The sequence below is a fragment of the Silurus aristotelis genome (genome assembly GCF_946808225.1).
Source record: "Silurus aristotelis genome assembly, chromosome: 13".
In the NCBI taxonomy this organism is placed as follows: domain Eukaryota; kingdom Metazoa; phylum Chordata; class Actinopteri; order Siluriformes; family Siluridae; genus Silurus; species Silurus aristotelis.
The window spans coordinates 16,542,255-16,555,474 of NC_139586.1; the positions used below are offsets into that span (position 1 = coordinate 16,542,255).

At 38.6% G+C, this 13,220-nt stretch overlaps 1 protein-coding gene across 2 annotated transcripts; it reads left to right on the forward strand.

Annotated features, from left to right (window-relative positions):
* Nucleotides 1-2,976: 2,976 nt before the first annotated feature.
* On the forward strand, nt 2,977-12,694 carry dhcr7 (7-dehydrocholesterol reductase). Of its 2 annotated transcripts, none has more exons than XM_083559628.1 (8): nt 2,977-3,081; nt 4,837-4,947; nt 5,220-5,442; nt 6,715-6,805; nt 8,827-9,040; nt 9,423-9,627; nt 10,227-10,358; nt 11,700-12,694. In XM_083559628.1, the coding sequence occupies exons 2-8, from the start codon at nt 4,841-4,843 to the stop codon at nt 12,162-12,164; spliced, it is 1,437 nt and encodes a 478-aa protein (XP_083415754.1). In that variant the 5' UTR covers nt 2,977-3,081; nt 4,837-4,840; the 3' UTR covers nt 12,165-12,694. The 2 variants fall into 2 exon arrangements, with proteins under 2 accessions (XP_083415754.1, XP_083415755.1); XM_083559629.1 differs by having other exon boundaries at nt 3,063-3,116.
* The last annotated feature ends 526 nt before the right edge of the window (nt 12,695-13,220 follow it).

Below are 13,220 nucleotides of genomic sequence, written 5' to 3' on the forward strand. Positions count from 1 at the left end.
ATGAATGTTTATTGTATTGAGTAAGATATATAAAATCAAGAAGGACAAAAGTATTATAAGGTTTAAACAATAAAAAAAAGCTCGAGGCGCAGTTATTTACCACATAATACAAGAGTCACAGTTAAAGAAATTAAAATAAAATAAATATGCGTTATATAAATAATGTCAGCTTTTGATCTGACAACAAAAAACTCCTGCAGCTATTGTTTTGAAATTCATTTAATAAATATTCATTAAATAAATATATAATAAAAACGAATATATACATACAAGTCAATTCAATATTCATTTAGTCAAATTATTTATATATCTCTTTTAACAAAGTCTTGTGTCAAAGCAGCTTTTCAGAAATAAAAATATTACAAATATATATTTTAAATTACCAAATTAGTACCTGTAGGTTTATTCCTAATGAATATAAAATTCTAACAATAAAAAATGGAAGCTGCCACTGTTTGTATTTGCTATAAGTTTACATATTTGCTAAAATATTCCACTACTATATGCCATTTTACACTACTGTCAAACAACAAAGATGCATATAATGCATATAATTTAAAAATACATTTTATTGGTACAAAAAAAATATCTTGAAATCTTCTTCTTCTTTCAACTGCTCCCATTAGGAATCGCCACAGCGGACTACCTGCATGTCTTCCCTCATCACATCCATAAACCTCCTCCTTGGCCTTCATCTTTACCTCCTTCCTGGTGGGTCCATCCTCAGCATTTTCCTACTGATATACCCAATGTCCCTCCAAACCATCTAAATCGGGTCTCTCTCACTTTGTCTCCAAAACGTCCTACATTATAAACTAATTTCTAATCCTGTTTATCCTCATAACTCTCAATGGAAATCTCAGCATCTTTAACTCTGCTACCTCTAGCTCTACCTCCTGTCTTTTACTCAATGCCACTTTCTCTAAACCATACAACATCGCAGGTCTCACCACAGTCCTATAAACTTTCCCTTTTACTCTTGTAGATACCCTTCTATCACAAATCCCTCCTTCCACTCTTCTCCACCCAGTCCACCCTGCATGTACTCTTTTCTTCACTTCTCTAACACACTTTCCATTACTTTGCACAGTTGACAGGAGGTACTTAAACTCATCCAACTTCACCACCTTTTTTTTCTTGCAACCGCACCACTCCACTGCCATTACTCTCATTCACACACACCTACAGTACCTCCAAATTTCCAGGCTCTTCTAAACCTGATCCCTACTCTCAACACAAATCACAATATCATTCGCAAACATCATAGTCTATGGAGACTAATGTCTAACCTTGTCTGTCAACCTGTCCATCACCACTGCAAAGCAGGAAAGGGCTCAATGCTGATCCTTGATGCAATCCAACATCCACTTAACCAGTCAGTCATTCCTACTGCACACATCACTGCTTTACACTCTCCTTATACATGTCCTTCACCACCCTCACATACTTCTCTGCAACACCAGACTTCCTCATACTATACCACAACTCCTCTCTGCACCCTGGCATATGCTTTCTCTAAATCCACAAACACTCAATGCAACTCCTTCTGACCTTCTCTATTCTTCTCCAGCAACTTTCTCAAAGCCAATATTGCACCTGTAGTGCTCTTCTTGGCATAAAACCATACTGTTGCTCACAGATGTTCAACTCTTCTCTCAGCCTGGCTTCCACTACTCTTTCCCATAACTTCATGGTGTGACTGATCAACTTTATTCCACTGTAGTTACTGCAAATCTGCACATCTCCCTTTTTCTTAAAAATCGGTAACAGCACACTCCTTCTCCATTCCTGAGGCATCCTCTCATCTTCCAAAATCTTGTAAACATTCTTGTTAAAAGCTCCACTGCCATCTCTCCTAAACATCTCCATGCTTCAACTCCTCATCCTCTTAATAGCTACTCTTACTTCCTCTTTACTAATCCTATCCACTTCTTGCTATACCATCTCAACATCATCCAACCTTCTCTCTCTCATTTTCCTTATTCATCAGCTGCTCAAAATACTCCCTCCATCTTTGCAACACACTCTCCTCACTAGTCAACACATTTCCATCTACATCCTTTATTGCTCTACTTTGTAGCACATCCTTCCCAGCTTGGTTCCTCTGCCTGGCCAGTCGGTACAAATCCTTTTCTCCTTTTTTACTGTCTAACTTCTCATACAACTCCTTAAATATCTTTTCCTTTGCTTTAGTCACATCCCTCTTCACCTGCTGCCGCAACTCCTTGTACTCCTGCCTACTTTTCTCATCACTCTGCTGATCCCAATTCTGTTTTGCCAACCTCTTTCTCCTTATGCTTTCCTGCACTTCCTCATTCCACCACCACATCTCTTTGACCTTCTTCTCTTATTTCCAGATGTCACACCAAGTACCTTCCTAGCTGTCTCCCTTATCACTTCTGCAGTAGCTGCTTAATCACCCAGCACCTCTTCACCAAAGCCGAGCCTCTGTCTGACCTTTTCCCTCAATTTAACATCTTGAAATGAAAATCTGAAAACTGATTGCAGAAAAAAAGAATAAATCTAAATTTCATATATTAATATTACACTAATTAATCTTTGTAAAACATATCTAATATGTTGTCCCAACAGTTTTGTCTAAAATATCAGACAAAGACTTTACACCTCCTATCAAAAGAAACATACTTTAGTTTGTATTTCAAAACTCTGATTGCACCTTTGTTTAATAGTTCATATTATTCTCATTTTTTTTAAATAAATTTTTCTTAATCAGTGTATTTTATAATATTCCAGCTTTTTGCATATTTGTTAATTATACACTTTTGAAAAAGGAACCACATACACAAACTGATAATTATTTTTCCATTTCGAGTTTTCTGCGTAAATCTAGCGCAGTGTGACGCTCTGAACACAGACACAGCTCTTCACTCTCACTATTATCATCAGCTTATGGCGTCAGGGCCGTGCTGTCCAATCACTGTGCCGGATGTCATTTTTTACTGTATTCCTGATTGGGCAAAATACATCCACAAGATGTGGGCGGAGTCCGGATTCTGAACATGTCCCATCCCATTTTTTAGCGATTGTAATAACATCTGGGCAGATTATCGTTTATTAAAGGTAGGCTTGTGCTCTTCTTTCTTCTTTACAAATCAGTAAGTATTTCTATTAAAATATGATGTTATACACTGTAATAATATTAATGCACTTTCGCGTTGTGCTTATTTCCAGTTTACGTAACATGCAGTTAGAAGATGCGCACTGTATGTGTGAATCAATTTAGAAAATAAAACAAAAGTTCATGTTATTAGATAATAAGTAGTGCATTTAGAGTTCAGCGAGCTGTGTTAAAGCAGAGCTTTGTGGAAAATGCATAAGTTAAAATGGGCTTATAAGGCTGAATGATTAAAGCAGAATTAGATCTTTTTGAAATATCTTATAATACAAACCACTATATCCTGGTCAGAGTCCAGCTGCTCCATAGTACATCACTACATCACAGGATCACCAGGTGGAAGGTGGGAACACATCCTAGATGCAGTTTTGGAGAAATGTTTTTAAGGGAAAGTACATAATGCATGCTCAACGTGTGATGCCACAAGCCAATATGTGGTGTGATCGCACAAATGTACCATCCTAACCTGTATTATTTTCATATAACAGCATGGTCTAAAGTTTTTTTTATTTGACTTATTATATGTCAAATCTTGCTGGTGCATCACGTTTTTAATGGTTTATGAGTTGTGGAAAGTCTATGAGAAAAGTTAGTTCCTGTTATAGCAGCAACCAACAGTAATTCAATCACCAACATGTCTTACTCTCTTTAAAAAACACAACTTGTCTTTTTAAATGATAAAACAGCACATACAATCTCCTCTGTCCTGAAGAATTTCTTGTGCTGGGAAACCACCTAAAATATTTTATCTTTTTTACTTTCTTTTTCATGACATAACCATGCACACAATCAGGCCAGATAGATTAAACAATTAATTTGCCTTGTTGTTTAATAGATTGCCGATCAGTGATTGGTCATTCAAAATAATAGTGAAATGGTAATTGAATGAGAATTGATTGGTCATTGGGAACTACTAGAAACAATGGTGATCAGTATTTGGTCATTGGGTGAAATTCAGACAGGCTTTAAATACATCATTTAAAGTCACTAAAGGATTCTTACAAAAGCCACAAGTTGGCTACACTTCCTGGATGGTGTCAAATATCAATGCATTTTAGCATTTGTGACATTATAGGTACCTTCAGATGTACTCCTGCATGACTCTTAAAAGGTGTTAACCATCTTTATCAGGCTCTTTGGCCAAGTTCTTTATTACTGATGTCACTGCATTTAAAATAACGTTATCTTTAAGTCTCAAGTCCATGTAGCACACTTGACCTTAGTTTTCAGTTCTACCTGGGTGTGGTATAGAGGTTAGTTCTGTATAGATTAAGTATAACCCAGTTCGGATAACCTTACAGTGATGGTATACATCAAGCCACATGTTCCCATCCCTGGTGCTGAAGAACCTCTCTAACCTGCAAATTTATACGCTTACCCTCATACTTCAGTAAAGGAAGTGCTGTTACTTAGCTGATTAGTTTAATCGAGAAAGATAAAAATAGGGAAATACTATAATTAAAAGGACAGGGCATACTCTAATACAAGAATTGAAAACCTGCTTGTCTCATGTATTTATGTGGGCCATGTGTGAATTGCATTCATGGTATTAAACAAATAAATGTCTGTGAATCTAATTGAAGTTGCTCCAGCATTTCAGTCCGGTATTAGTACTTAGTGTCAGATCAGAATCAAGCATATCACAAATATATATAGCACATGACTTTGTATTTTTGTTGTCATTTTGATCTTTCTTAAAGATCCATGGGTACGTCAGAGGGTGTCAGAAAGCGCCACAAGGCTCGAGGCAGTGGCAGCAATGTGGGGCAGAAAGGGAAGAAAGCAGAGATGGGCCAATGGGGCAGAGCATGGTAAGTTCATAAACATTGGAAAAAGGTGAATGTAAACAAAATGCTGAAAATGGTACTCACATTAATCAATATTTGTTAAGCATATGTAAGACATATTTGGGAGTAAATGACAATAACTCATAACTTAATAATTTGTTAATTATTAAGATTAATTATTGACTAATATGTTTTAAAATAGTGAGCTAGGTAGTAAGGTGACACTTTAATAATGAGATGTTTTGAAGTTTGCCTTTTGCAAGAAATTTAACTTTCTTCATCTATTTCTACACCAGGGAGGTGGACTGGTTCTCATTGATTGGAGTGATTCTGCTGCTGTGCCTGGCCCCATTCATTGTTTTCTTCTTCATCATGACATGTGATCAGTACCAGTGCTCCATCAGTATGGTTCTGCTGGACATTTACAATGGCGATGCCAGTCCACTGAGCATCTTGAGGAAAGCGCCTTCGTTCACATGGACCGCTGCCAAAATCTATGCAGCCTGGGTCACTTTCCAGGTAAAAATGCACAACAAATTACAGTGTGCTATATCATTATATACTTATTATCCTTGAAGTAGCATTCAGTAATTCTAAGCTTACATACACTATTCATATAACTTTCCATTAGTTTTACTGTACACCAGATAATTTGTTAAATGAAGTTTGAACTTTTCTTAGTTTAGAGTATTGGTCCAGCTTTAGCAGGGTGTTTTGAGTCTATAATCTGTACAGAAGCACAAATATTATAGATTATAAGACCCATTCACAGCACTGACTTTTGTACAATTGAATCTTCAAAATTTGAACATCACATTTATTTTTTTTTACTTCTTGAGGACTCTAGTATACCCCCTGCTAAACAGCTGACAAAACATAGGCTAAGTTGATTAAACTGGTAGATGGTGATTGCCAGGTGGTTCCTAATTATGTGTCTCAAATTGTTCAAATGCTAAGCGTGATTGAAATTATCTTAGTCTTTCATTTTTTATTTTTTTTAAATGATCTGTCTGTGTTGCTTCATTAAAAGTAGTAAACTATTTTCTGTTTAACAACACTTATATCTGGGAAAATGTTCTACCAGTTAATCCAGTTTAACATGTGTTTTCGCAGGTAGTATTCTGACTGAACTGGATTTTTTTTACATTCTGAAATATACCTTCTAATAACACAGATGACTAGAAAAAGTTAATGAGGCTTTGTCTCAATACCTCTATGATGAAGCCAATTAAAAGTCTTTCATTAAAGTTGAGTGTTATAAAATGCTGAGTAAAATGACCAGTGGAATGCTATGTGAGAGAATTCAGTCCGAGTCCAGGTTATTTATGTAAATTGTGCTGCTTGGAAATAGATCATGTGACTTTCTTTACATTTGTTGTTTAGCTGAGCATTGTGGGAAATGCTGCTGATGCATTGGGCATATGTAACAATACTGCAGCATTTGTGAGGAAAAAAGAGGAAGCAATTGTATGAACATCACACTTCCTCTTTTATTGGAAAACATGAGAGACTACTCTGTAGCTAACACATTTTTCCATTTTTTTTGTGTAAAATGGAATGAAATATTTAAAAAAATGTTCAATATGGGTCAGTGCTGCAAAGCAAAAAATGTTGAGTTGGGGAACTGACTGAAACAAAAGGAGATGAAGTAAATTGAATCAATACAAGCACATAAGAAGAAAGCAATGATTTGTTTAATGAAAACAGGAATATTAAGAAAAAAAAGTTCCACAGAAGATAAAGAAACACCACAGTTATTTTTTAACTTCTGCACTCTGCCGCTCTCACTAGGTGGTGCTGTATACCTGCATTCCTGATGTTATTCATAAATTCCTGCCAGTCTATGTAGGAGGGGTGCAGGAAGGAGCTCGTACACCAGCAGGTACAGAGGATTCGCTGTTCTTAGGGAAACACATCATCACACCTGTGATTGTACAGCAGAGGAAACTGATATAGTTTTTTGTTAGCTCTTTAACACTGGTTAATTGGTTAATTGGTTCTTTAAAAGTTTTATTTTACAGCACATAAATAAAGTGCCATTATTGTTATAAGTTATACTACAGTGTCTAAACGGTAAGGAAAAAATCTAAATATGTTAAATAATCCATTTCAAACAATGACAAATCATATACTGAAGTTAGAACTTAGTCACATGAGAAAACAAATATAAGGTAAAAAACAATGAGAGACAAACAGTAAGAAAGCAAATCACAGAACAATGCAGTTTACCTTTCGGGAACCCGAGCTGCGTCACAATGCTTTGGTAACGCCTCCGCATTTGCTCACGCTCTGAATTACGTGTGAAATTTAGGCCAACGGCAAGGTGCGACGTCACCGGCGGGGTGACGTTGCAACCAGGAAGCTACAAAATGCGCAAGCAGTGGAGCGACGCTAGCTTCTGTTTGTTCAGGTAAGCGCTTTGTGTTTGAGTCTGTGCAGGCATGAGATTTAAAAGCAAGCAGAATTCCAACTGTGTTTCTTCTTGCCACCGATTCATTTGGGGGGGATACACACAGCCGATGCTTAGCAAACCCACGGACTCATCACAGCCTGTGCTGTATGAGGAGCTCCTGGAGCTAGCATTAGCTTGGCCGAAACGAAAAGCGGAAGCATCGCACACCCAGTAAGCTAGGTAAGAGTTTCCTGCGCCCCGCATCACAGCCTCCACACCGGGGCCTACCGTTTTTGGACCATGGTTCACGGACCTGGTGTCCCCCCTCGAGGGACCTCCTTGGGAAATTCCTCCCAGGAGGGATCTCCTCTCTCAGGTAGGTGGAACCCTGGTTCACTCCTGCCCAAAGTAATGGAGGCTATGGCTGGTGTCCCTGAGGGGGCACAGTTTCTAGCAACTGGTCTCTCTACTGAGGTAGTGGAGACCATTCTCCATTCCAGAGCTTCCTCTACGAGGAGGTTGTATGCCGCTAAATGGCACCTGTTCACTGCGTGGTGTGAGCACCACCAATTAGACCCAGTTGCCTGCCCGGTTGGTTCAGTACTGGAGTTTCTGCAAGAAGTTTGCCAATGGGTTGGCTCCTTCAACCCTGAAAGTTTACGTGTCTTCTATCGCGGCTTATTGTACCCCACCTGCTGGGAAGTTGCTGGGTAAACCCTCTGGTAAAACGTTTCCTGTGCCGCACCCAGAGGCTGAGGACCGGGATGCGACCCAGAGTGCCTGTGTGGGACTTGGCCGTTGTGCTGGCGGCTCTGTCTGAGCCCTCCTTTAAGCCCAAACAGTAAGAGGTGGTCCTTAGGTACCTGTCTATAAAGATTGCTTTCCTTCTGCGGCTCCCCCACGACCTGTCATGCTGCAGGCATTCTGCCCTCCTCCTTTTTATTCCCTCGACCAGGAGAAGCAAAACCGGCTGTGTCCAGTGCGAGCATATGTCCACTGGACGAGTCCATGGAGGAAGTCAGAGCAGCTGTTTGTCTGCTATGGCCCTTATAGGAAAGGTTTTCCTGACAATAAGCAGACTCTCACTAGGTGGATTGTGGATGCCATTTGACTGATGACTGGTCAGTGTGGCACGATTGGACACTTGTTCCCAAAGCGTTGTGATGCAGCTCGAGTTCCTGAAAGGGAAACGACTCTAGGTTACATATATAACTCTAATTCGCTGAGGGAACCAGATGCTCCGTCTCCAACCCACACTCCCTGCATCCCTGCCACGCTAACCTTCTCTTTTTACAGAAGCTAGCGTTGCTCCACTGCTTGCGCATTTTATAGCTTCCTGGTTGTGACGTCGCCCCGCCCATGACGCCTTGCCTTTGGCCGGATTTTACATGTGATTCAGAGCGTGAGCAAACGCGGAGGCATTCCCAAATCGTTGTAACGCAGCATCTTACTCCCTCAGTCTCATTACTCTATGTTAAAATTACAAGCACACCCTGTTTTCTGTCTTTCAGGCCTGATTAATAAATATCAGATCAACGGGCTGCAGTGCTGGATTATAACACACGCTTTATGGGCAGCCAATGCTTATCATTTCCACTGGTTCTCTCCCACTATCCTTATTGACAACTGGATCCCCCTGCTGTGGTGCACCAACATCCTCGGCTACAACGTTTCAGTGTTTGCTTTCATCAAGGCCTACTTGTTCCCCACCAACCCAGAGGATTGGTAAGAAAAAATTTTATTTACAGGTAGTCGTCGACTTACAACCTATGCAACTTACGACCATTCGACTTTACGACTACAATCGCTAGCCGCGGCGTACGTTATTTTTTTTTTACCAGCTTCCAGCATAATTTCACAGCACTGTACATATAGCCTACTCTACTTATTACCAAATCGTGTTACGAGTGTCATACGCCGCGGCGTACGACAGTGCGTACCAGCTTCCGGCATCATTTCACAGTACTGTACATATATCCTACTCTACTTACAACTAAATCGTGTTACGACCAATTTGTCGGTCCCAATTGTGGTCGTAAGTCGACGACTACCTGTATCTGTTATCTTGTTTTTCATGCCCCCCTACTGACCGATTTGTGTCATGCAGCAAATTCACAGGAAACTTTTTTTACAACTTCATGATGGGCATTGAGTTTAATCCACGCATTGGAAAATGGTTCGACTTTAAGCTCTTCTTCAACGGCCGGCCCGGGATTGTTGCCTGGACTTTGATTAATTTGTCTTATGCTGCCAAGCAACACGAGCTCTATGGTTATGTAACCAACTCAATGATACTGGTCAATGTGCTGCAGGTGAGCTTTTTGTCCTCTAGATGGCAGTAGCGACTTTATATTCTAAAGCCAGTTGTTATACTTTGAACAAATATCTTCAGCCATTTCTTTGCTACAGCAGAGTAATACATAAAAAATAAATTAATGAATAATTACACTTTTCCAAAGTTTTGAGATATAAATATTATCGTAGGAGAAGAGTCAGAGCAGAGGAGACATCATTTTGGCCCTAGGATCCAGGTGTTTTCCCTTCTCAATTCAAATTACTGTATTTTCTGGACTGTTATTGAATTAAATTGAAAAGAATTGAGAAGTAACCTTACGGCCACAAAAGCTCAGCTACTGATTCTCAGTTAAAATGTACGGTACCTCTGTACCTACAGTGTATTCTCCCCCCTTAAATGTTTCTTCTGGCCCAGGTGGCCTTTGACTAACTATGCCATGGTTTGTTAATTGAGTTTTTCTTACCCCTGTTATAGAGATTGTGTTTGTTAAAGGATTATTCCTTTAATACTAATTAGTGTATAAAACTCAGTATTATATTTATAATATAATATTTTTTTTTATCTAATAACTGGCATTCACTCCCTGTGTCTGATGTCACATTCTTCTCCACTCAGGCCATTTACGTGTTAGATTTCTTCTGGAATGAAGCCTGGTATTTAAAAACGATTGATATCTGCCATGATCACTTTGGTTGGTACTTGGGCTGGGGTGATTGTGTCTGGCTCCCTTTCCTTTACACACTACAGGTATGTTAATGATACACACACTTCACAAATTGCAAGCCTTATTACAGTACATGCTTACGGTAAAAATATCCGGGCCTCTACTAGAAATTCCTAAAACAAAACATTTTCAGGTTTCTTTTTCTTTAACTTTCTTTAAATATGGAAGACATTTTAGTTTGACATTTTATACTGTTTAAACATTCTGGAAAAAAAATGTTTAACAAACCCAGCAGTAAAAACACTCAGTCTGCCCAAAGAAGTCTGAAATCTTGTTAGCTAAGTGCAGATTTTGCACATGTGAAGAACAGAAGCCTTTGAAATCCAGTTTGTAATGATGGACCGGCTTTCACTTCCTGTCCATCTTCTGGTTGAGATACATGCAGAAGAGCAACATATTCAGTCTTCAGTAAGGTCTGTGCTTTTCGGAATATATACAGTATATGTCAAATCATTAACCATATAAAGTTTTTGAAAGCCCCCACATATTTCTGCCCTTACCTGTTCACACACCTGTCATCAGGCATGTCCCAAATTATATGTTATTTTGTGGCCAAGAACTGAAGTGTGCAGGCCCCCTATTGTTATGCTTACTTATCTTATTCATCTTCTTTTAAGGGTGTATTTGTCAGCCCAAAAAGCTGTGTTATAAAAATAGTTTGGCACACTGATTGTGGACCAACTAAGAAACACCGACCAAATTTTTGTCCAATCGTCAACCAATTTGGAAGACACATTTTCAGATTAAGGTTTAAAAATGTTTACAAAAGTTAATCAAAATAATTTTTATTTCACCAAATGGTTTGCCTGTAACAAGCCATTTAATCTGATAGTAAAGCCACCAAAATGTGAAGCTGTATCTTAGCAGCAACTTTGCACATTGGCACAAACTTGCTTGGCATCTTCAGGGCAATGACATTAAACATATTTTTTGTACAAACCACCTACTGGTCAAAAGTTACAATAGCATGTTAAAACATGCTTACATCTAACTGCCATTTTTTTGTTTAATCAACAACATATTTGACCCCCTCCTGTCGAATTTTGTTCATCTAGACCTTTGCTTCTATCATCAGAGAATTTTACTACAGTACATACACATCATGAATTAAACTGAAAATCATTCTTGAATCCTTTTGCCCAAAAGCACATGGGTCGATGTGCAGCTCACCAATTCTGGGAGCTCAGAAATGTGCTTGCGGCTTTGATTTACTAGTATTACGCATTTTAATTATTTCTTATATGTGAGAAATCCATTAAGAATTTAAATATTAGTCTACTGGGTAATCTGTTGGAAAAGAGTGAACAGAATGCAAGTTAATGTAAAAAATATTGAGGATCACTCTCCTTTTTGATCTGTTTCAGGGCCTGTACCTGGTCTATAATCCCGTCCAGCTTTCCACAGCTTATGCTTGCACTGTCCTCGCCCTCGGTCTAGTTGGCTACTACATCTTCCGTTCAGCCAACCATCAGAAGGACTTGTTTCGGCGCACGCAGGGTAAATGCAAAATCTGGGGCAGCAAGCCGACTTTCATTGAGTGCTCGTATCGTTCAGCTAATGGCGGAGTTCATAAGAGCAAGCTGCTCACATCAGGCTTCTGGGGCACCGCGCGTCACCTTAACTACACTGGTGACCTGCTGGGCTCTTTGGCTTACTGCATGGCATGCAGCAACGGGCACCTGCTGCCCTACTTTTACATTGTCTACATGTTCATCCTGCTGCTGCACCGCTGTATCCGTGATGAGCATCGCTGCAGCAGCAAGTACGGTGAGGACTGGATACGCTACACGGCCACAGTGCCTTACCGCCTACTGCCTGGAATCTTCTAGAAGAACAAAAAAGTTATCTGAAATGAGTGAACTTTGCTGAATTGTGTATGGGAATGCTTCTTCTTGTGTTCATTTTGAATTTTCCTTCTGTAGCCATCAGAATAACTTGACTGGATTTAGTACAGGTTGACCTCTACCTCATTTTGTGTTATTTGGTTTTACCTGCTTTCTAATGTTCATGCAGAAAACTGTGATATAAATTGGCTCATATTTGCCATTTTTCATGACTAATTTGTAAAGGTTTTGTGTTTATACAGTATGTATGTATATGTGGTTCTTTACATATAATTCAGTATAAATGGTAGGCAATTTTATGCATTTTAAAAGGCACTTACACGTTTTATACGAAGGATTTTTGTACGAATTCTTAAATATCCTCTAAAAGAAGTTAAAACTACCCGATCCTACTAGAGCTACTAGAGAGGTTTATTTTATAACGCACTTCCAGCAGGAACAATTTTAAAATGCACAGATTAAGATTATGTCAAAGCCAGGCACTATCTTCTATTCCAAATAAAGATTAAACTGTTTTGAAGGTTCCAGTATTTAATTTTTTTGTAGTTAAACATTCCAGTTTAAGAAATCTTATAGATTATTTTATTTATTATTATTATTATTATTTTTTTGCATTATTGTTTGTTTCATAGTTGTTCCACAAAAGTAAATGTAACTACAAACAGATAAAAAGTACTTGTTGCCAGATTGCTGTCATATAAGAGGAGTAATGCATGACAAGATGTGCTTTGATTAGAAAATACTACTACTAGAGTAACTGCATCAGTCCACACTACACCGTGGTGTCATTGATTTATTTTCCTCTATCAGAACCTAAATGCTCTACTCCTTAAATACTACTAAATTCTGAATCCAGTAGTGGAAGCATTTTTATTTCACAACTATACTTGGTTATTTTTGGAAGTATCATAGCTTTATCAGAGTATTTAAATTTTTGGGAAACTTACCTAACTACATTTTAATGTGTAATATAATCCACTATGTTTCAGATATTCAAACACCACTACTTTTTCAAAACCAGGTGTATGAAGTCTGGGTTCT